General features: G+C 48.3%; 2 protein-coding genes across 3 annotated transcripts in view; both read right to left on the reverse strand.

The window, feature by feature from the left end:
• The window catches only part of STX17 (syntaxin 17), a 257051-nt gene that overhangs the window by 16232 nt on the left and 217689 nt on the right, over positions 1–23130 (reverse strand). The gene's annotated exons all lie outside the window — the stretch shown is intronic.
• LOC118090287 (transketolase-like protein 2) lies at positions 1088–22811 on the reverse strand. Of its 2 annotated transcripts, none has more exons than XM_060277553.2 (15): positions 22759–22811; positions 21281–21473; positions 19507–19624; positions 18219–18332; positions 17694–17791; positions 15440–15631; positions 13739–13866; positions 11860–12053; positions 10928–11092; positions 9304–9460; positions 5266–5396; positions 4202–4285; positions 2652–2748; positions 2008–2127; positions 1088–1864 (listed from the first exon to the last, which is right to left on the reverse strand). In XM_060277553.2, the coding sequence occupies exons 2-15, from the start codon at positions 21388–21390 to the stop codon at positions 1692–1694; spliced, it is 1881 nt and encodes a 626-aa protein (XP_060133536.1). In that variant the 5' UTR covers positions 21391–21473; positions 22759–22811; the 3' UTR covers positions 1088–1691. The 2 variants fall into 2 exon arrangements, with proteins under 2 accessions (XP_060133536.1, XP_088532248.1); XM_088676122.1 differs by having other exon boundaries at positions 22751–22811.

The raw sequence follows: 23130 nt of genomic DNA on the forward strand, positions 1-23130 counted from the left end.
AAGGAGCAGTTTTTTCTTAAAACAGTGATTTCTGCACAAGCTGTAGGTCAGCTTGGAAAGGGAGCCCATGTTGGAATTTGCTGACACCAACAGATGAATGTATAGCCTTGTTCTTGCCCAGGCATAGGCAAACTCGCCCCCCCCCATGATGTTTTGGGCCTACAACTCCCATGATCCCAAGCTAACAGGACCAGGGGACAGGGATGATGGGAATTGTAGTCCCAAAACATCTGGAGGGCCGAGTTTGCCTATGCCTGTTCTTGTTACTCTGATGTTACTTTTGCTCTGCTGGTTAGTTACCAGATGGTAACTCTGTTTGTTATGTGGCTTAATTTCTACGTATGCATAAAAGCTAAGGCAAGGGAATGTCTCTATAAGCCTGCATAGTTTATAAGCCTGCAGACTCAATTGATGTCTGTTTAATTTTTGGACGGATTAAATTGGTTGGAAATGGGTAATTCTAAGGAGCTAGTCGAGGCATCCGGGAAAACTGGAACCGGGGGGGGGGGGTGGATTTAGAAGTAAAAGAGGAAAATACAAGGAGATTTGATAATTTTGTGAACCATTTTTGAGGGAAAATTAGAGGCCAATGGGGAATTATAATAGATAAATAAGATTAAGATGTTTTGATTAGGGGGAAAATGGAATTGTTTTAGATTGGAAAATGAATGTAAAAAGTTGTATTCTTAAAATGAATTGGAAGTTGCATATTTTGGGGATAAAAAGGGGCTCGGAAAAGAGGGGTCGGGGAAGTCGGAATTGATTATAATCATGGATTATAAATTAGAATGTTTCTTTTTTTTCTTTTTTATATCTTTCTTTTTTTCTTGAAGTGTTTTCTTTTTTCCTGTGGTTTTTTTTCCTTGTTGTTTTTTTATTTGTATTGGCTATGTAAAAAATTTTTTTTTCTATTTTGTATCAAAAAAACCTTTCATAATTTTTTTTTTTTTAAAAAAAAAGCCTGCAGACTCCATTTTGCAGCCAAGTGATGGGGTCTTAAATGTCACAGTGGTGTGTTTTATTGAAAGAAATCCCTCAGAGCTGCCCCTTACGGCAGGGATACCAAGCAATTCACGAAGCCAACAGGTGAGAACTTTTGTTTTTTATTGACTCGCTGGGTGAACACTGTTTGTGGATGGCAGTTACAGTACAGGGAAAAACAGGGAAACGGCCCCTTCCGTTTCCGACTAAGACAACAGAATTCGTAAGCGGAGCTTTTTTGTCAGAGCTATATGCGTTTCCGCAGTCAACATTTACCTCATGTGTCAGTAACCTTTCCTGGTAGGAAATTCTACCCAATCTGCCCGTGGAATGTCAGGCTTGAGAAAATAAAAGCCACAGAAGTTAGGCGTCAGGCACAAGGGTAGAAAGGTTCAAGTAAGACAAGCACTATTTATTGTTCCAATATGACGACTGGGACACTCTTTGGGCCTTGGTGATGTGAGAGAAGTTTGAGAGCGCATAGAATGGCTTGGTGATGGAGGCGGAAGGGGGACAGGACTGTCACTTGGTCAGCTAAAAGCTCCGTTCTCTCTCAGCACAAGGTCAAAAGGGAATGCTAGCAGCATGTCTGTCAAAACTGGGAAGAAGTCAGACAAGGGTTTGTTTGGGGAGACACTTTTTGCCCTTCAGAAACGCCTCTCTCAAAACTCCACCGGCCTCCCCACCGATCTCAAGGCAGACGAGGGGAATCAGTTGGCAAAAGTGCTCTTCACGGCGGCCACGATATGCTTGGCGTTGATCCCAAACGCGTCCATGAGCTCGCTGGGCTTCCCGCTGCGAGGCACGCCCGACACAGCCAGGCTCTGGACCAAGATGCCGGGTTCTCCGGAGACAGCTGCCGCCACAGCCTCGCCAAGACCTCCTAGAAAGAGAGAGGGAGGAATCGATATCCAGAGCCCGCAACCGTTGAAGGAGGGAGGCAGGAAGAAGTCAAGAAATGCGCCAGAAAGGGATGGGAAATGTGCCATTCCCAGGTGCCTTGCTCCACAGGCGCAACCCGCTTACCCTCTTTGTAGTGGTCCTCCACGGTGATGATGCGGCCTCCGGTGGCTCGGGCGTTGGAGATGATGGTGGCGGCATCTAAGGGCTTGATTGTAAAGGGGTCGATGACCCGGATGTGGGTGCCTAAAGAGGAAGCAAAAGGCTTGTGGGAAGGAGCAGAGGACAGAAGGCATTTGGGGCAGGGCGGAAAGGAGAGATGCCATCAACACCCCAAACCGCCCGCGAGACCTGTAGCCGCCCGTTTTTCCTGCATCGCAGGTGGGTTGGCCTAGATCAGGGGTCGGCAAAGTTTTTGTGGCTTGGGCCGGTTCACGGTCCCGCAGACGCCGCAATGGGCCGGAGTGCGCACACACGTGCAAACACTGTTTCCAGCACTCCTTCCGGCGCGGAGGAGGCGTGCGCAGCTTCCCATTGGCTGCAGGAGCTTCTTGCAGCCAATGGGAAGCTGGCCAGCATCGCAGAAGGCGGTCCCCGCTCTGCTCTGTGCAGGTTTAGCACGGCGCATGGGAGCCAACCGAGCGGGCGGCGGGGGTCCATGGGCCGGTTAAACAACCCCCATGGGCCGCTTGTGGCCCATGGGCCTTAGGTTGCCGACCCCAGAACTAGATGAATCATGGATTCCCATCCGACTCTACCGTTCCGATTACCTTGCTTGGCCAGTTCGTCAGCAGCCGTGAGGGCCTCGTGGAGGGTGACTCCTGCCCCGATGACAGTCACCTTGTCCGCATCATTCTTACGCACAACCTATAGGGACACGGAAAATGATTTGTCAGCCAACAAACTAGAACTACTGTATCCCAAGGCAGGGGTGGCTAAGCTTTAGCCCTGCAGGTATTTGGACTGCAACTCCCATCATTCCTGGCTATTGGTCATGCCGACTAGGGCTGATGGGAGTTTGAGTCCAAAACATCTGGAAGGCAGAAGGTTGGTGAACTAGTGGTTCACACATGCAGAACTCTGTAATTCAAGTATTCCTGCAGACTCTTTTTGGTCTGGCATATGGACTACTGCAATGCACTCTACCTGGGGCTACCTTTGAAGGTGACCCAGAAACTACAATTAATTCCAGAATGCGGCAGCTAGACTGGTGACTGGGAAGCAACCGCCGAGACCACATAACACCGGTCTTGAAAGATCTACATTGGCTCCCAGTACGTTTCCGAGCACAGTTCAAAGTGTTGGTGCTGACCTTTAAAGCCCTAAATTGCCTCTGTCCAGTATACCTGAAGGAGCGTCTCCACCCCCAGCGTCCAGCCCGGACACTGAGGTCCAGCACCGAGGGCCTTCTGGCGGTTCCCTCGTTGCGAGAAGCCAAGTTGCAGGGAACCAGGCAGAGGGCCTTCTCGGTGGTGGCGCCTGCCCTGTGGAACGCTCTCCCATCAGATGTCAGAGAAAAACAGCTACCAGATTTTTAGAAGACATCTGAAGGCAGCCCTGTTTAGGGAGGCTTTTAAGGTTTAATAGATTATTTTATTTCATTTTTCTGTTGGAAGCCGCCCAGCCAGATGGGCGGAGTATAAATAATAATAATATATTATTATTATTATTATTATTATTATTATTATTATTATTATTATTATTGACATTTTTGGGCTTTGGCTTCAGAAGATCTATTTGTTGCAGCCTTGGTGCTAAGAACAGTGTTTCCCCAACTTGGGTCTGCAGCTGTTTTTCAACTACAATTCCCATCATCCCTGACCGCTGGCCCTGTTAGCTAGGGACGATGGGAGTTGTAGTCCAAAAACATCTAGAGGCCCAAGTTTGGGAAACCCTGCCCTAGAACATGGGGAAACAATGCCCCACCAATTAATTCCTATGCTGCCTGCAACAATATCACCTCTAAAATTCAGTTAGCCTTGCAGGGGGTGGGACTAGATGACCCCCTGGGTCCCTTCCAATTCTACAATTCCATGATTCTGGACCGGTGCAGCTATGTGGTGTCCATGTGTGAATGAGACAACGGTTTGGAGAAGAGGGGTTTGAATTTTGTTAGGCACTGGGCAATATTCTGGGGCAAGCAGGGCCAGCACCAAAGGATGAGCTCCACTTGAACCAGACGGTTGGTGCTTAAAATCAAAATGGGGCAGAGCAGCTTTTAAATTGAGGGACGAAAGCTGACGAGGGTCCTGTTCGGCACGACTCATCCCCCCTGGGATGCAGATGACAAAATTGATGAAAAATTAAATCACCCCTTTACCTTGGCGTGGCCAATCCCGAACTTTTCTTCCTGAGAGTAGAGGACGGGAGTCTCTGGGCGGCTAGTTCGAATGAAGCATATCCCCTGAAGGAGCAAAGATCACATTTCAACAAAAGGGGGGCAGCAGGACTCCCACTTTGTGTTTACACATGCCCTGTAATGTTACCGTGCAACCTCCACCCTGGCAGCTGTTGTGGCTTCATTGTAGGAGTGGGGAGGCTCGGGGCCAAATGCGGCCCTTCAAGCATTGCCATGTGCTTTTGCCTGGCTGGGATGCGTTCCTGAACTCTGATCGTGCCTCTTGCTGCCCTGGGTAGCAAAATTAACATCCCTTGCTCCATCCACTTGCACTTCCAGCCCTGCCCACAACCGGCATGTGGCCCCCGGAAATCTGCCCCAGAAAGGAATGCGGCCCTTGGCTGAAAAAGACCCCTGCTTTGCACAATGTGCTTTGTGGCAGCCAACACTTGAAGCACTTGTCAGAAGGTACCAATGGCGATACAGGGGTCCCTTGGTTCTCAAACTTAATCCGTTCCGGAAGTCTGTTCTTAAACCAAAGCGTTCTTGAACCAAGGCATGCTTTCCCATAGAAAGTAATGCAAAACGGATTAATCCGTTCCAGACTTTCAAAAACAACCCCTAAAACAGCAATTTAAACATGGCTTTTACTATCTAACGAGACCATCGATCCACAAAATGAAAGCAATAAACAATGTACTGCAGTCACACAATCAATCCATCAGTAGCTGAACTGGGTTCCACACAGTCACAAAAACAAAACAAAAAGCCGCAAAAACAAAAACGCAAAATAAATAGCAAAAACGGACAGACCCCAGCGGAACACTCAAAACAGAAGTGTGGCACTCAAAACGGAGCATGTTCGGCTTCCAAAAAAGGTTCGCAAACTGGAATGCTTACTTCCATGTTTGTAGTGTTTGCGTTCCAAGGCGTTTGAGAACCAAGGGACCACTGTAAATCGGGATTTCGGAGCGCTGTGATTTCCCCTTCTCCTTCCCCCCAGGCCAGCGATAATGTTTTGACCGGACGTAGGCAGCCCCCCGTACCTTTGTGTTTGCAGCCAGAAGGACAGCATGCTCAGTGGACACAGCGTCGCTCGGGTAGAAGACGGTGCAGCCCGGAATGGTCCTGAACATGGCAATGTCCTCCAAGGCCATCTGAGAAGGTCCGTCCTCACCTGGGGAGGCAGCGGGGAAAGCGTGACCCTCCAGCCGCACGCCAGAGGAAACTCAGGAGTCCATGCCATGCCAAGGGAGGGAAAGGCAACCACAACAGCGCCTCCTGGTGCTATGATTCTTGCACTGCAGGGGGTTGGACTAGATGGCACTGGGGTTCCCTTCCAACCTTACGCTTCTGCGCAAATTGTGCAATGCAGCCCAAGCCTCTGGCTCTGTACATCCACTCGGATTTAGTACATGGCTGCTCAACCAAGTACAGGGGAACCTCGGTTTTTAAACGTAATCTGTTCCGGAAGAGCATTCGACTTCTGAAACGTTCAAAAACCGAAGATCAAAGGGTGGTCGGCAAAATCCATTGAAAAAATGGAGACACGCGCCTCGGAAGCCGTTCCAACTCCCGAAGCGTGTTCGAAAACGGAAGCAATTGCTTCCAGTTTTTCGGCGTTCGGGTTCCGAACTGTTCAACAAGGGAGACGTTCGAGAACCGAGGTTCCACTGTAATCAAGCAACCCCAGAAGGAGAATCAGGATACAGACCTCAGTCCATTCTCAGAGCTGGCTTGTTTAGGACAGAACGGAAGCCCAGAAGAGGAGGAGAGGGAAGGAACACTGGAATCTGGCTCACAGTGGATCAGACCAAAGCTCCATCTACTCAGTATTGTCTCCTCTGACTGGCAGCTGCTCTCCAGGGCTTAAAAACACGAGTGTGTTGGATTAAGGCCAGTGGCCCATCCTTAGCTGTGATTCTGCGTTGCAGGGGGTTGAGCTAGATGACCCTTGGGGTCCCTTCCAACTCTAGGGCTCTCTGATCCACAATGGCTGCTCCCAGACTCTGGGAATCCTTCCCTGGAGAAGTTAGACAGGCTTCTTCCTTCCTGTCCTTCTGGCGGCAGGCGGAAACCTCCTTGTCCCAACAGCCTTTTGGAAACTGGCTCCTTCTGGCGCCATGGTGTTCCTGTTGTCATTATCTGTGTGCTTTTAATGGATTTTTATACATGTATTTTGTTTTAATTCTATCAGTGTGCAATTATTTTTTAAAAAAATTGTTCTTATTGGTTCGTCCTTATCTGAAAGCCACCGCGAGTCTCGTCAGGGGCAAAGGGAGGGCATAAAGAAAGAAATAATTACATGTAATTTGGAAATGTACGTAGTGTTGAGCAGCTAACAAGGGTGGGAAGTAGAACATCGAGGTGGAGGGGTGGGAAGTCACTTTTAAATTTGTATTAAATCTGAATTAATGTGGTGTCAAATTAAGTGATTTTTTTTTGAAAAGCAATAAAAATTAATTGAGATTGAACCCTGGGCCCTTTCTGAATTCAAAATAGATGCTCACCTTCAAACACAACACACACACAAATATTTTGTCATGCATTTCGATCCTCAAGTCACCTTGTCACGTGCCATTTAAAAGCAGCAGGGGGGGGGGGGAGTCCAATCTGTGAAATATATCTGTAGCACTATCTGTAGCACTTTTTACTATTTTCTGCCTAGGACACTTTATTATTAAAAAGGGAGTTTTTAATCTTATGGTTTAAATCCTGTTAATCGCTTTCGAAGGCTTGTGAGCTGGTCGTGCAGAGAAACGCTCTTCCTGTCTCAAAACACCATCCCAGCCTACATCACAGGGCTGTTGTGAGCCTCAGACGGCATACACAGCCTTGAGCACCTGAAGCAGAACACAAGCAAAGTGTAGCATCCGCAGCGCGCCTCCCCCCAAGGTGGTGTGTTAACATGCCGGGAGAGCAGGAGTTAGGCCCCCACCCCACCCCAGCGCTTTAATTCCTCTGCTCCACTCCAGATTAGTTCAAAGCAAAATACAAACCAGGAGAGGCAATGAGTCAAGTCGGATTATCAACCACAAAAAACACTCTGAGCAGGTAGAGTTTGGCAACTCTCAGCCTAACCTACCTCGCAGGACCGTTGTGAAGATAAAGGGGGAGTTGGGGGGGAGATGACAACGTACAGAGTCTTGGACCCCTGGGGGGGAGGGAAGCAGGATACAAAGGTAACAACAGCTTAATCTTCACAGCCAAGAAGAGGAGATGGAGACAGAAGCAACCAGGAAATCGGCCAGAAACGCCACCCCACCCTACTTTTAACAACTTTGGACCTGAAGGAGCGTCTCCACCCCCTTCGTTCGGCCCGGACACTGAGGTGCAGCTCCGAGGGCCTTCTGGCAGTTCCCTCCCTGCGAAAAGTGAAGTTACGGGGAACCAGACAGAGGGCCTTCTCGGTGGTGGCACCCTCCCTGTGGCACGCCCTCCCATCAGATGTCAAGGAAATAAACAACCTTTTGGAAGACATCTGAAGGCAGCCCTGTTTAGGAAAGTTTTTAATGACTGATGTTTTAACGTATTTTGAATACTTTGTTGGAGGCCGCCCAGAGTGGCTGGGGAAAGCCAGGCAGATGGGTGGGGTATTATTATTATTATTATTATTATTATTATTATTATTATTATTATTATCATCTATTTTTTCTGTTGTACAAAACTTAACATTATACCCCAGAGATGCCCCCAATTTGATCAGTGGAACTGGCAGTCATACAGGTGCCGCGTAATACCAATTCTGCATTTGTAATAGGAAGATACTTTAGTGCAGGAACACATACACTTTGGAACTCCCTGCCTATAGATGTCAGGCAGGCGGTTTCTCTGTTCTCTTTTTTTGGTGGCTGCTAAAACCAATTTTCTTTAGGCAAGCCTATTCAGGTGCTCAGAAAGTCGATGTGAGTTTTGTTCTGCTGCTATTCTGACTGCTGAAAATCTTAAACTACTGTTCCCAATTTTTCCGATGGATAATTTTGTTGCTTTATATTTTTCTGCAATCGAGCAGTGCATCCATTTATATGCCGTATATTCCGGCATATAAGACGACTGGGTGTATAAGACGACCCCCAACTTTTCCAGTTAAAATATAGAGTTTGGGATATACTCGCCGTATAAAAAATACGACCCAGCGTATAAGACGCCCCCTGACTTTTGAGAATATTTTCCTGGGTTAAAAAGTAGTCTTATACACAGGAATATACAGTATGTACTTTCAGGGCAATGGTGCCCTCCTGATGTTTTTTACAGGAAAATGCAAACAAATCAGTTTGCCGACCCAGGATATATTTTTTTTAAAAAAACACGAAACAGGGGAGAGCACAGGACAGAAGCCTCCTGCTATGAGACGCTTCCCCCCTCAACAGCTAGTCACTGATAAGCAAGATCAGTTTATTTACAGCAAATTAATTTCTGCCCCTGTGCTTTTCTGAAACTACAGAGGTAGAAGGGGACGCACTTTAAAAGGGGAAAATTCGAGAAAATTAACAGGATGGAAAGAAGGAACTCTTGCTTGGGTGGAGGAATGGGGCACCGGGGGCCGCATAATGTGAGTCCGGGGGCCGCATGCAGCTCCTGAGCTGCCAGTTGCCATGGGCTAGCGCATGGGTAGGCAAACTAAGGCCCGGGGGCCAGATCCGGCCCAATTGCCGTCTAAATCCAGCACGCAGACGGTCCGGGAATCAGCGTGTTTTTGCACGAGTAGAATGTGTCCTTTTATTTAAAATGCATCTCTGGGTTATTTGTGGGGCATAGGAATTCGTTTTTCTTCTTTTTCCCCAAAATATAGTCCAGCCCCCCACAAGGTCTGAGGGACAGTGGACCGGCCCCCTGCTGAAAGAGTTTGCTGACCCGTGGGCTAGCATGCCAAAGTCTGACCACGCTCAGCCATGAAGCTCGCCGGGCGATGGTGGGCCAGGAACTGTCTCTCAACCTCACCTACCTCGCAAGGTTGTTGTAATGACAAACGGTGGGGAGAGGAAATAAACGCGTATGCCCCCCTCAAGCTCCTCCGAGGCAAGGAAGGCCGTAAGTATTATGAGTAAGGCAAGCGGGCCTTGCGCATCAGGCCCCATACATACCGATAGAAACCCCACAGTGGGACCCACACAGCTTGATGTTGGCGTGGGATATGGCCGCCATCCGGATGTGATCGAACGCCCGGGTGAAGAACGCCGCAAAGGAGCTGGCAAAGGGGATCATGCGGTTGCGGGCGGCACAGCCAAGGGCCACACTGACCTGCACAGCGCAAAACAAGGTTAGCAGCAGTAGCGGAAGTAATATAAGAGTAGTAGTAACTTGGGAAGACAGGTGAACTAATGCCAGTGTACTGGAAGAAGCAAAGATCGCCAGTGTTGAAGCAATGATTCTTCAACATCAACTTTGTTGGACTGGTCATGTTGTGCGGATGCCTGAGGATCGTCTTCCAAAGCAACTACTCTATTCCCAACTTAAAAATGGAAAGCGTAAAGCTGGTGGTCAACAAAAGAGGTTCAAAGACTCTCTCAAAGCAAATCTTTAAAAAATGTAGTATGAACACCGACAACTGGGAAACACTGGCCTGCAAGCGCTCCAATTGGAAAACAGCCTTTATCAAAGGTGTCATGGGCTTTGAAGACACTCGAACTCAGGACGCAAGGGGGAAACGTGCTAAGAGGAAGGCACCTTTGGCAAATCCACACCGTGATCAACTCTCGCCCGGAAACCAACGTCTCCACTGTGGAAGGACGTGTGGATCCAGAATTGGCCTCCACAGTCACTTGCGGACTCATTGTCAAAACCGTGTTTACCTCCGACAGCCTCTGCTGGGGACTCTCACTCAAGTATAAGCCGGGGGGGGCGTTTTCAGCACACAAAAAATGTGCTGAAAAGGTCGCCTTATACTCGAGTATATACAGTATTTATTTTACTTGTACTCTGTCTATCTGACTGGGTTGCCCCAGCCACTCTGGGCAGCTTCCAATGGAATTTATTGTCAATTTGTTTCCATGCCCCATTCAGGGGTCTCAGGCTGGTGTTGGAAGCCCTAAACCCCTCAGGCCCCATATATCTGAAAGGCCGCCTCCTTCCCTACAGACCCTCTCAGGTGCGGAGTTTGGCGGAAGGGGCCCTCTTGGTAGTTCCTCCGCCTTCACGAGGCTCAGGGTAGTGGCAACCTTGAGGAGGGTCTTCTCTGTGGTGGCCCCGAAGCTGCGCAACTCCCTCCCCACAGAGGTGAGCCTGGCACCATCCCTGCACAGCTTCTGGAGGCTGCTGAAGGAGCACCTCTTTGCCCTGACCTTGCTTCTGTGGCTCTATGTTGTTTGGAATTGTTTTTAATGCTATAAACCTAGCCAGATGGGCAGGATATAATAAAATAATAAAATAATAATTCATTACTTATATGCCACCCATTAACAACACTGTTAAACAGCAACCATTAAAAACTTCCCTCTACAGGGCTGCCTTCAGATGTCTTCTAAAATTTACATAGTTATTTATCTCCTAGACATCTGATGGGAAGGCATTATACATAGAGCAGGTGCCACTACCAAGAAGGCCCTGTAACTTCGCTTTTTGCCGTGGGGGAACTGCTGCAAGGCCCTCAGAGCTGGATCTCCATGTGTTTCAATGCTGTCACCCGCCTTCTTCAAGGGTGAAGAAATAAAGGTGTCGGCCCCCGCGCTCTTCCCCCGCCCGGAGACCCACTTCCCCCGGCAGGCTCACCATGTTCTGCTCGGCGATGAAGCACTCGATGAAGCGCTCCGGGTGGGCTTGCTTGAACAGCTCGGCAAACGTCGAGTTCTTCGTGTCGCCATCCAGGGCCACCACACGAGGGCTGGCACTGCCCAGCTTGGCCAGGGCTAAGCCATAGGCCTTGCGAGTGGCCATCTGGGGGGGGGGGAGAGGAACAGGAGGAGGTTAAGCAGGTTAGAGGCCCCTCAAAGGCACCCGCCTTCCGCCATCAAGGCACACACCTGCTCTCAGCAGGTAGAGAGGCGTTTTCCTGTGAGGAAAGGGCACTTTTTGTAACTGCAGAATTGTGGAGTTAGACGGCAAGGAAGTGCTGAATCTATATATATATAAATGTAAAAATCGTGAAAATCCAGGTTCCACTTTTCTCCGTAACCGCTTGACCGATCGTCCTGAATTTTTGACACAACGATCCAGGCCACTCCCCGCGCGTTGTTGGGGGCAAAAATCCCTCAAATAGCACACCTGCGCAGGTACAGACCTGGTTTTCCACCAACTCAAACAGCGCCCTCAAGTGGAATTCCTCCCACAGTACACCCCCTCCCTTCCTGTGAAATCTAAGCCACACCCACAAACCAAATGATATCATCAATCAAGCAACTGAAATCACCAAGGCGGCCATTATCAGACAGACTAGGCCGCTTTCCAGACTAGGCCAAGTGGAAGTAAGGGTGGGGGGGGGGCGAATAGAGGGCAGGGATAAGTAATGGGTCAGAACAGGGTGGGGGGAGACACAGGGATGAAACCTGCCCTCTCCACAATATCTCACCTCAACTCAGGGGGACTCTGAGGCTCAGGGGGATCTGAAGGGGGGCTATTACCCTCCATTTCACAGACTAACGCACAGCAATGCGTGCAGGGCCAGCTAGTAGTTCTATAATTCTAATCGTCTGCCCCGGCAGTACCTTTTCTCCTATTTTGAAAGCGGGTGGCGAAGGCATCTTGATCTCCTCCGTAGTGACCAGGGAGACGTCCCCGGCCGGCGGCAGGATGCTGTAAACTTTACTGGCCGGCATTTGGCCCTGGAGAGCGTTGATGATGGACTCCATTTTCTCCTTGGGCATGGGCTTCCCATGCCAATTGTCCGCATCCTCCACACCTGAGGCAAGAGAACACTCGGGGAGTCAGCCTTTGCCAACCTGGCGCCCTCCAGGTGTTTTAAACGACAACTCCCGTCATTGTTTTTCCATGGCATTTCACTCTTATTTTGTACGCCCCCTTTCTGTTGGATTTTTTTAAATAGTCAAGTTACTTTAGAGCCGGTCTAATGTAAATACTGTCTAAGAGAAACAGGTGCCAGTGTTTCTGTTAATTGCTCACAGGCGTGGGCTCTGCTTCTTGTATATAAGGCTCTGCCAGAAAGCCTTCTGTATCTCTTAGTTAGATCTTTCAGTTTGATTCATCTCTAAGTAGATCACTCTCTCAGTTGTTCTCAGTTTAAGAGATTCCAAGTTGAATCTTAGTAAGAGAGACTCTCAGTTTAAGAGATTCCTTAGTTGAATCTTAGTATGAGAGTTGCTTAGTTATAAAGCTAGTTTGCTGTTAATTCTTGGGTAGTTTAATGGGAGTTATGTGGGAGTTTGTGGGAGGTTTGGAATGGGTTGAAGGTTGGAATGTTGCTAAGAGAGAAAGCATTTATCTTTGGTTTAAAGTCTCTTTAGAGTCAGTTTGTTTTTCAGTTAAAGAAACCCAACAGTGTGTATTTTCTTCTGTATGCTTTTACAAGCGTAGAGCTAGTAAGGGGTTTCATTTAAGGGAGATAATTCCCTACGCTCTTGGTGGTGTTTTCTTAGCCAGGTCAACTTCTGACTGCGTATACTCTGCGTGAAGCGTACTTTAAAGGGCCGCTGTAAAACTGGGATATATGATTTAGGTTAAGCAGGTTTCAATATCCAGTTTTCTCCAATATTATTCTTATTATATATATATATATATATATATATATATATATATATATATATATAAAATTTTCCAATACTTTCTGCATTGCTATAGAGAAGTCAGTTTGCAAATCGCAGAAACAGCGAAACATACAACAAAGACCGACACATCCTACAACGATGCAAAAAAATAAAATAAAAGGCCATTGTAAGCAAATTAAGCAATGAACAGCACTAGTAGGGTTATCTGAAGACTTGTAAGGAGGATTTTTTTTACCTTTCTACATTCATTTAAATTTTGAGGTATTTTGCAATGAGTTATATTAGAACTGGAAGATATATAAAATGCTGTGATATAAAGGTTACTTTTGAAAGCCAAGAGGTGGGAGGGAAGAAAGTCGATAGGCTCTAAAGAGCCAAAGAAGTAAACTGGATAATAATGATGTGATTTTATATGTTCCAATGCAAAATTAATAAAAATTATTCAAAAAAAACCAGCAAATAAATCATTATAAAAATATGACTTTAAAACAAGCAACTTCCATCAAATATTGTAAGGGTCCACAATGCATTTAATATATAATATTACACAACAAAGTTAAGTCTTAAAATAAAAACAGGTAATTAATCAGCAGGAAATCACTCTCGGTGATTACAAAAAAGCATTACTGGATCATAATCAATAGAAGTAACAATACATAAAATACCACTATGTAAAAAAAAGATCAAACTGAGGAACAGTCACACTGCATTGGTCAGGAATGATGGGAGTTGTAGTCCAAGACACCTGGAAGGGTGCTGATAGGGCGAAGGCTGACCCAGGCACTGTCCAGGGACCAGAATGACTTCCGCAAGCAGGTCCCCTCCTTCACCCCCCGCAGGACAAAAAGGGCCACAGGCTCACCTGCAATTCCTCGCCCTTTGAAGGTCTTGGCCACAATGGCGGTGGGCTTCCCCTTCTGCTGGCTGGCTTGCCACAGGGCTTCGCACAACTCCTCCACCTTATGCCCATCTACTACGTATGTATTCCACCTGGAAGGAGGAGGGGAGGAGGTCGGTTTTAGGCTTCCCATCTGGTTGGTGACTGCAAGAACAGGATGCCGGGCAAAAAGGGCCGTAGGCCGGATCCAGAAGCCGAGCTCTCCTTGTCAACGGTTCCCAAAAGGTGTGGCAGTACAAGATAGTAATAATTATAATCATTATTATTATTATTATTACTACTATCTTCTCCTGCCACACCTTTTGGGAACGGCTGACTTAAGGAGAGCTCGGCTTCCGGATCCGGCCAACCGCCCATCTGGCTGGGTTTCCCCAGCCACTCTGGGTCACTTAGAGCAAAATATTAAAATATAATAATTCATCAAATATTAAAAGCTTCCCTAAACGGCTGCATTCAGATGTCTTCTAAACATCAGATAGTTGTTTATCTCTCTGACCTCTGATGGGAGGGTGTTCCACAGGGCGGGTGCCACTACCGAGAAGGCCCTCTGCCTGGTTCCCTGCAACTTGCTTCTCACAGTGAGGGAACCGCCAGAAGGCCCTTGGAGCTGGACCTCAGTGTCCGGGCTGAACGATGGGGGTGGAGATGCTCTTTCAGGTATACTGGACCAAGGCCATTTAGGGCTTTAAAGGTCAGCACCAACACTTTGAACTGTGCTCGGAAACTTATTGGGAGCCAATGTAGGTCTTTCAAGACCGGTGTTATGTGGTCTCGGTGGCCACTCCCAGTCACCAGTCTAGCTGCCGCATTCTGGATTAGTTGTAGTTTCCGGGTCACCTTCAAAGGTAGTCCCACATAGAGCGCATTGCAGTAGTCCAAGCGGGAGATAACCAGAGCATGCACCACTCTGGCGAGACAGTCCACAGGTAGGTACGGTCTCAGCCTGCATACCAGATGGAGCTGGTGGACACCTGCCCTGGATACAGAATTAACCTGTGCCTCCATGGACAGCTGTGAGTCCAAAATGACTCCCAGGCTGCGCACCTGGTCCTTCAGGGGCACAGTTACCCCATTCAGGACCAGGGAGTCCTCCACACCTGCCCGCCTCCTGTCCCCCACAAACAGTACTTCTATCTTGTCAGGATTCAACCTCAATCTGTTAGCCGCCAAGTGTGACAGGAGGATTCTTTATTATTATTATTATTATTATTATTATTATTATTATTGATTATTAAAGGTTTTCAAGATGTAGTACAATTCAAACCAAACAAAGCTAATGTCGCAAGAGAAGAAAATAAAGAAAGAAAGAAAGAAAGGTGGGGAGGGAAAACAAGAAGAAAAAAAGAAACACACAAGCACAAACTTTTATATTCTATCAACCTTCTATCTTAATCTTCAAGAGTCAAAGGCAATCAAAGAAACTTTTATTAAACTTTTCAGTATAGTATCAAAACATGTTCTCTTAAAAATTGGCAGAATATGCATCGGTTTCTTTTCTTATCAAGCGATACCGAGGACAACCGGAGTTTTCTTTCCAAACCATTTCCTACCAATAAAAAATTCACAAGCAAAATTTTGCTTTGGAAGGGCGGCCGGGAGAAGGAAGTCTGCCGTTGCCGCAAAGAGGAGGTTCGAAGGCAGAAGCAGCCGGCGGCGCTTACTCACCCAAAGGCCTCGCAGCGTTTGCGGTAGACCTCCATGTCGTGGCGCAGGGGGGCGGCCTCGCTTTGCCCCAGCCGGTTGACATCGAAGATGGCCACCAGGTTATCCAGCTGGTACTGGGAGCCAAAGGCCAGAGCTTCCCACACCGAGCCCTCCGAGCTCTCGCCGTCGCCCAGCAGGCAGTAGACGCGGTAACTGGGGGAAGAGGGAGGCAGGTCAGGGCCCAAGGAAGCGAGGATATAAATCACAAAATTAATGTTATTATGAAAGAGGTGAGAAGGGAGAGAGGTCCTGGCAGATGAAATTCTCGGACTACGCAGAGATGGCAAGATTAACCGGGAAAATCAGAAATCAGGAAGGTCAAAATTTCAACAAAGAATGGGACATATATAGAACGTGCTTGAAAGACCACTGTAAACACTTGAGCTCTTTGGCAGGCTTCAAATAACTCTTGCCATGATACAAAGATTTTGGATATAATGGAGGATGGTAAATTAGATGGACTTATACCGGTAATATGCAGTTTTTTAAAAAAAGTTATTTAAAGAACCCACAGAGGGGAGGAGGGAAGTCTTGTGATTCGGAAGAATCTTGTGCAAATTTTAATCTCTGTAATAATACTACTTGTGTGAATGAATTTGTGAAACCAAATAAAAATTATTTCCCAAAAAGAGAGAGAGAGAGAGAAGGAAGAGAGGTTCTTCCCACAAACCCATCCTTCGTCGTTCCCTCCTGCCAAACACTGCCAAAACAAGAGGAGGAAACAGTTTGCTTTTCTTTGTGCCACAAGGTGTGTGTCTCCCTTTGCAAGCTACTAAGAGGTTTGGGACCTTTTGCTAGAGTTATAATCTATGTGCGTTAGGAATACAGCCATCCCCCATTGACAGGTGTTCAAGCCGCCCAGAGTGGCTGGGGAAAACCAGCCAGATGAGCAGGGTATAAGTAATAAATAATAATAATTATTATAATTCAGACACGACCATGCATATGTGCAGCCCCCAAAAACCCGGTCGTGGGGAGAGAGACCCGATGAGCCCAAGCACCCTCCGTCTCACAAGGGGACACCATCTTCGGGTTTTGGGGAGATCTCTTCAGCTGCTGTTGTGCTTTCCCGAGCGTCAGCTGTGAGCCAGAAAGCCCCGTTATGCCTCTGGCTTGCGCCAGCTCCCCCCCCCCCCCGTGCGTCAGCGGCGCTCTGTTGAGCTGGCAGGCGACTCCCCCCCTTACACGATTTCGCTGACGTGTGCGGGGGTTCAGAACGCCAACCTTGCGTAAATGGAGCCTCGCCCGTATGCGCACTTACCCGTAGCTTTATGCCCCCAAAAGGTCTCACGCAAGAGGAATAAAGGAAATTTTGTTTCACTACAGCCCATAAATATTCCCGCATTGCAAGGGGTTGGGCTAGACGACCCTCGGGGTCCCTTCAAACTCTACGATTCTATGATATGAAAGCAACAGAATACAGTGGTACCTTGGTTCTCAAACGCCTTGGTTCCCAAACGCCGAAAACCGGGAAGTAAGTGTTCTAGTTTTTGAATGTTTTTTGGAAGCTGAATGTCCGATGCAGCTGTCGGCTATTGTTTCCGGGGCGCCTGCACCAATCAGAAGCTGCGCCTTGGTTTTTAAACATTTTGAAAGTGAAACGGACTTCCGGAACGGATTAAGTTCGAGAACCAAGGTACCACTGTATTTGGCACTTTTGGTTTTGCTATTTATTTTGCGTTTTTGTTTTTGAGGCTTTTTCAGTTGATTTGTTTTTGGGACTGTGTGGAACCCAGTTCAGCTGATTGATTGATTGATTGATTGATTGTGTGACTGCGGAAACGGATAAAAGTCCCCCCTCCAAACAATGACTATCATCAGAGCAAGTAAGAAAAAAAAATAATTTTAATTTTAATCATCTACAATACGGTTGTATATATTTTATAGTACAGCACATTGATTATTGCTTTCATTTTGTGGATCAACGGTCTCATTAGAGAGTAAAATTCATGCTAAACTGCTGTTTTAGGGGTTGTTTTTAAAAGTCTGAAACAGATTAATCCGTTTTGCATTACTTTCTATGGGAAAGCGTGTCTTGGTTTTGGAACGCTTTGGTTTCGGAACAGACTTCCGAAAGGGATTAAGTTTGAGAACCAAGGGACCACTGTATATGACTGATGGGAGCTGTATCCATTGGAGCACAGTTTATATCAATTACGCCAGCTGCTTACTCCAGCCGGGTGGGTCTTCCCAGTTTCCCCAGTAAGTCCCTCACCTGGCTTTGTCAAAGTACTTCCCAGTGTAGGCCATTCCGCAGGCAGCTCCCAGGCCTTGTCCCAACGAGCCGGTGGCCACATCCACAAAAGGCAGCCTCTGTAAGCCCGGGAGAAAGAGTGCAAGGAATGTGGGGTGAGGATACCATCGCAAACCAATTAGCCCCACAAGGTCCTGATCCTTCGTTCCCAAACTGTTCTGGATCAGGGCGCAAGCTCTTCCCACACAAGGCGCTTTCCTGGCCCCTCCGCCAGCAACAACCCCCACCAACACACAGATTGAACCTCGTATCCTACCTCACAGGGTCGTTGTGGGGATTAACTGAGGAGGGGGGTTGAGCCATGTATTCCTTGGAGGAAAAGGCTATGCATTCAATAACTAAGCTCTTCTGCTCACCTGGCTCAAGGAGGGGCCAGAGATCTCCACAGTTGGAAAACGTGCCTGGCACCTGGCGAATTTCTAGCACTGCGTCCATTACGCAGCATGGACTACCGAGAGCCAGAGCCGTACGAAGGGAAGCACTTACCGGGGTTGGGTGGCCTTCCAGGTCACAGTCGATTTTCCTCAGTTTCAGCAGATCGGACTCGTTGAGGTAGCCGGCCTCAGCCCAGGCAGCGTAGAGAACAGGAGCCGCGTGACCCTGTGGAGGGGTGGGGAAGCACAGCAGAAGCAGGGGTCACCCTTTGCCCGGGGGAAGGAACCTCCTCCCTGCAACCGTCATAATGCGTTGGGGTTTTTTTCGTATCGCATTATGACGGTGTGAACCGCCCCGAGATCTAAAGATGAAAAGCAGCGGACAAATTTAATAAATGAAAATTAATGAATAAACAAAGGGGAGGAGCCGCGTCAAGAGAGGCAGCAGAAGGGGAAGACCAGAGCCATGGTGGTCAAGCTGTTCAAAGGGCAAGGAATCGCAGGTGAACCCAGGGATCCCCTTGGGCATTCATAGAATCATAGAGTTGGAAGAGACCACAAGGGCCATCCAGTCCAACCCCCTGCCAAGCAGGAAACACCATCAAAGCATTCTTGACAGATGGCTGTCAAGCCTCTGCTTAAAGACCTCCAAAGAAGGAGACTCCACCACACTCCTTGGCAGCAAATTCCACTGCCGAACAGCTCTTACTGTCAGGAAGTTCTTCCTAATGTTTAGGTGGAATCTACTTTCTTGTAGTTTGAATCCATTGCTCCGTGTCCGCTTCTCTGGAGCAGCAGAAAACAACCTTTCTCCCTCCTCTATATGACATCCTTTTATATATTTGAACATGGCTATCATATCACCCCTTAACCTTCTCTTCTCCAGGCTAAACATATCCAGCTCTCTAAGCCGTTCCTCATAAGGCATCGTTTCCAGGCCTTTGACCATTTTGGTTGCCCTCTTCTGGACACGTTCCAGCTTGTCAGTATCCTTCTTGAACTGTGGTGCCCAGAACTGGACACAGTACTCCAGGTGAGGTCTGACCAGAGCAGAATACAGTGGCACTATTACTTCCCTAGATCTAGATGCTATACTCCTATTGATGCAGCCCAGAATTGCATTGGCTTTTTTAGCTGCTGCATCACACTGTTGACTCTGCTTTGGGGTGGTGAGAGAGGGGAGCTGCTTGCAGCTATCTCACTCTGGTCCCTGGACGGCGCCAGGGTCAGCTTTTGTCCGCTGGGCGCCCCTCAAGATGTCTTGGACTATAATTCCCACCAGCCTCGTCCAGCACATTGCTCATTTCGATCTTTTTCCCCCCCCCATGGGAACTGTTGTCCAAGACATCTGGAGGAGCACCCAGCGGGCGAAGGAGAGGCCAGGATCAGAGACTCCTCACCTTGGAGAGCACAAAGCGGTCGTTGCTGCGGTGTCCGGGCTCGTCCGGCTTGTAGCGCATGGTGTGGAAGAAGAGCGCAGACATGATCTCGGCCGCACTGCAGCAGGAGGTGGGGTGGCTGCAACAAGAGGGCAAGAGGCAAACGGTGACGATTTGGCAGCGGCAGGAAGGAGGAGGGAGAAGCCTCGCTGGTCAAAGGCCAATGGCGGCCGTGATCAGGGGAACCAGCCCAAGTCAGTCCGTGGCGTAGCAAGGACTTGGCCTGCACCCTAAGCATAGTGAATGCCAAGCCCCAGGTTGCAAGCGATCAACAGGACCCCAATAAAAGAAAGCTGATCTTTAACCCCAAGGCTTTAACCCCCAAGTAACTGCAGTGGAGAATATGGGACCCAGGTGGTGCTGTGGGTTAAACCAGAGTCTAGGGCTTGCTGATCAGAAGGTCGGTGTTTCGAATCCCTGCAATGGGGTGAGCTCCCGTTGTTCGGTCCCAGCTCCTGCCCACCTAGCAGTTCGAAAGCACATCAAAGTGCAAGTAGATAAATAGGGACCGCTCCGGCGGGAAGGTAAACGGCGTTTCCGTGCACTGTTCTGGTTTGCCAGAAGCAGCTTTGTCATGCTGGCCACATGACCCGGAAGCTGTCTGCGGACAAACGCCGGCTCCCTCGGCCTATAGAGCGAGATGAGCGCCACAACCCGAGAGTCGGACACGACTGGACCTGATGGTCAGGGGCCCCTTTACCTTTACCTAACTGCAGTGAAACCCAGATCCTAGGCTGAATAAAAAGAAGCCCAAGCAAGGGGTGTGAATAGTTCGCCCCATGACCTCCCCCCAAAAGGGAGCAAAAATATCTTAAGACAGGAGAAGGTGAGCGTTGGAAGATTCAGGACAGACACAAGAAAGTCCTTCTTCACGCCGAGTTAAACTATGGAACTCCCTTCCGCAGGAGGCAGTGATGGCCACCAATCTAGATGGCTTCAAAAGAGGACTGGACCAATTCATAGCGGAGAGGGCTATCGAGGGCTACTAGTATGCTCTGCCTTCCACGGTCAGAAGCAGCAATGCTTCTGAATGCCAGCTGCTGAGAAGCACAGGGTGGGGAGAATCCTGATTGCTGGTTTTCCCGTTTGCAACTGGCTGGCCACTGTGAGAGCAGGATGATGGACTAGACCAGGGACGTCCAACTCCCAACAGACTGCGATCTACTCACAGTACATATTAAAAAAACTGGTAGTTGGACAAGTTGTGAGCTTTGTTTAGGAAGTCAAAGTTGTTGAGCTTCTTTTTAGTTGATTATCTTTTTTGGGAATGGGAAAGTTTTTTAAAAAAAATCACTGTGGGGACAGAGATCTACCAGGATCTACCAGGAACACTCTGCCAGTAGATTGCGATCTACCTGTTGGATATGCCTGGACTAGACGATTGGCCTGATCCAGTATGCTCTTCTTAGGGTCACATCCAGTATTCCAAAAGAATAATGTTTTCCCAGAGAGAAAAAAAAGGAAACTGACATGCAATTCCAGCTACGAGTGGGGAGAGGTCCTCTCTACAGGTTAGGTAGCTCACAGCTGGCTCCCCCTTCCTTCCTCCAGAGGAGACCCATAGGAACTAAAGAAGGGGAAATGCCAGGGAGGGAAGTAATGGAAAGTCCGCTTCCTTGCACCCCAGGACTTCCAACTGCTGGTCTCTAGCCTGCTTCTGCCCTATTGCTTCTGCCCTCGATACCTCCCAAAATCTCCCATAATTAGAAAAATTACAGGGTCCCAGTGGAATTACCCAGAGTTCGAAGCGCAGGTGGCCCGGATGGAGTGAATCCGAAGGCGATTGGCAGCATCCCGAAGGATCTGCAAGTTCTTCTCCTCCGGTTTAGGGTAGCTGCTGGTCATGCTGATGTATATTCCCCCAAAATCCAAGCGCTGCAGAGCTTGTCCTGATAAGCCTCCTTTGCTCTCGTGTCCCGGTTTTCAGGCTAGAGGAAGCGAGGTTGGAAGCAAACAAGAGGCATGCAATATTGGCAGAGTTCAGATCACCCCATGCGTAGGAGGAGATGGGCGCATTGCACAAGGCCAGCACTGTCTGCGAGTGTGGAGAGGAGTCTGCTGCAGCCAAGCACGTGATCCTGGCCTGTTTGCTTTCTGGAGCCAGCCTCCTGCTCCCTTGACCAGCCACCCTCCCTCCCCACACCCCACTCCTGGCCTCTGGCCCCAAGGCTTGTGAAAGACACCCAGTGGGTGATGATGGAACCACCTACCTCCCAGGTGGAGGTAAAACTGGGGTCGCCACTGCAAAAAGTTGCCATCGGCCCATTTATCTCCTTGCACAAACCAGAGCAGAATTTGGCCCTGATCTCAGTTTGCAACATTAGCAAGCAATAGGATCTGCAAGCAACTCCCTTGGGAAAAACTGAGCTGGGTAGAAGCAGTTTTTGTGGCCAAAAAATACAATAAAAGCGGAGGTGGAAAACCATAATAATAATAAATAAATAAATAAATAAATAATAATACAATAATAATAATAATAAGCCACCCATCTGAGTGGGTTTCCCCAGCCTTTCTGGGTGATTCCAACAAAATATTAAAACACACACAAAAACCTTTGTCTTCCTGATAGCTACTGAGTATTTTTTTTTAAGTGCCAGGAAGAAAAAAGTTTGTCCTAAATCTATGAGAAAATGCCTTGGCATGTAGAGAAGGCATCTTTATTCTGCTGTCCAGGTTTGGGGCAGGGAGGGTTAAGAAATCAACTTAGCTTTGGGGCTTTGAGTCACTGGGGAGGGGGGATGGAAAGAGGAGCATTTTATAGGCCATTGTTCCTTCTTTTAACAGTTCCACGAGGCGCCTGGTCCCCTTTTGTTTCATTTGCAAGACAAGGAGGCCGCGATCTGCGACGGCTGCGGCGGGAGGTGTTGCCCCCCAGCTTTGCATCGCCCGCGCTGCCCGGCAAGCGCTGCTTGCAATGGAGGCGCCCATCTCGCCTGCCCAGGCAGGAGAGCTTCCCGCCTCAGGCACAGTCTACCTGAGCAAAAAGCTGATTTCCCCCCCCCCTTTCTTTTCTTTTAAAGGGGTATCTTAGCAGCAACATTTTAAACCTTATCATCACCGGTGGGGTGGGTGACCTTGCAAGTGCAATAGCACCAGGTCTGCAATGCACGAGGCTGTCTTTCCCCCCTTCCAGCAACTTTGCTCCATCACCTGGGATTAAATCTCCATTTTAATTTTTTTGCAAATAAATAAAGCCACCCCCCTCCTGCTCACCTGGACGCAGCTGCCCTCCGAGCACGTTTCTCCAGCCCAGGAGGCGATCGGGGGAGGCGCAGGAAGCTGGCCGGGCTGCTTACCACCGAGTTCAAAGGCGCAGACGGGCCGTTTCCAAAGCCGGAGGCGGGACTTCCTGGCTGTTTTTTTTGAAGCCATTTCCTCCCCTCTTGCCCACAGGGCGGAAATGGGCACCGTATCTCCCAGGAAACAGCAGTGGATACCCAAGATAGATTCATTCATTCATTTTATTTCATTAAATTTAATACACTGCTCGAGTCTGAGCTTCCACAGCCTCCACTCATCTGTACAATATTTTCTTTGTTTTGTAAATTGATTTTTTTAAAAATAAAAATATACTATTTTATAGAC

The sequence above is a fragment of the Zootoca vivipara genome, chromosome 8 (genome assembly GCF_965207765.1).
Source record: "Zootoca vivipara chromosome 8, rZooViv2.hap1.1, whole genome shotgun sequence".
Lineage (NCBI taxonomy): Eukaryota > Metazoa > Chordata > Lepidosauria > Squamata > Lacertidae > Zootoca > Zootoca vivipara.

Bases quoted from the DNA above. Each gene is read 5' to 3' on its own strand.
- LOC118090287 (XM_060277553.2), bottom strand. From the start codon at position 21,390: ATGACCAGCAGCTACCCTAAACCGGAGGAGAAGAACTTGCAGATCCTT. The intron at 17,792-18,218 runs GTAAGTGCTTCC...CCGGGCTTACAG, and splicing joins TGGAAGGCCACCCAACCCCG to AGGCTGCCTTTTGTGGATGT. The intron at 13,867-15,439 runs GTGAGTAAGCGC...TCCTCCTTCCAG, and splicing joins AAACGCTGCGAGGCCTTTGG to GTGGAATACATACGTAGTAG.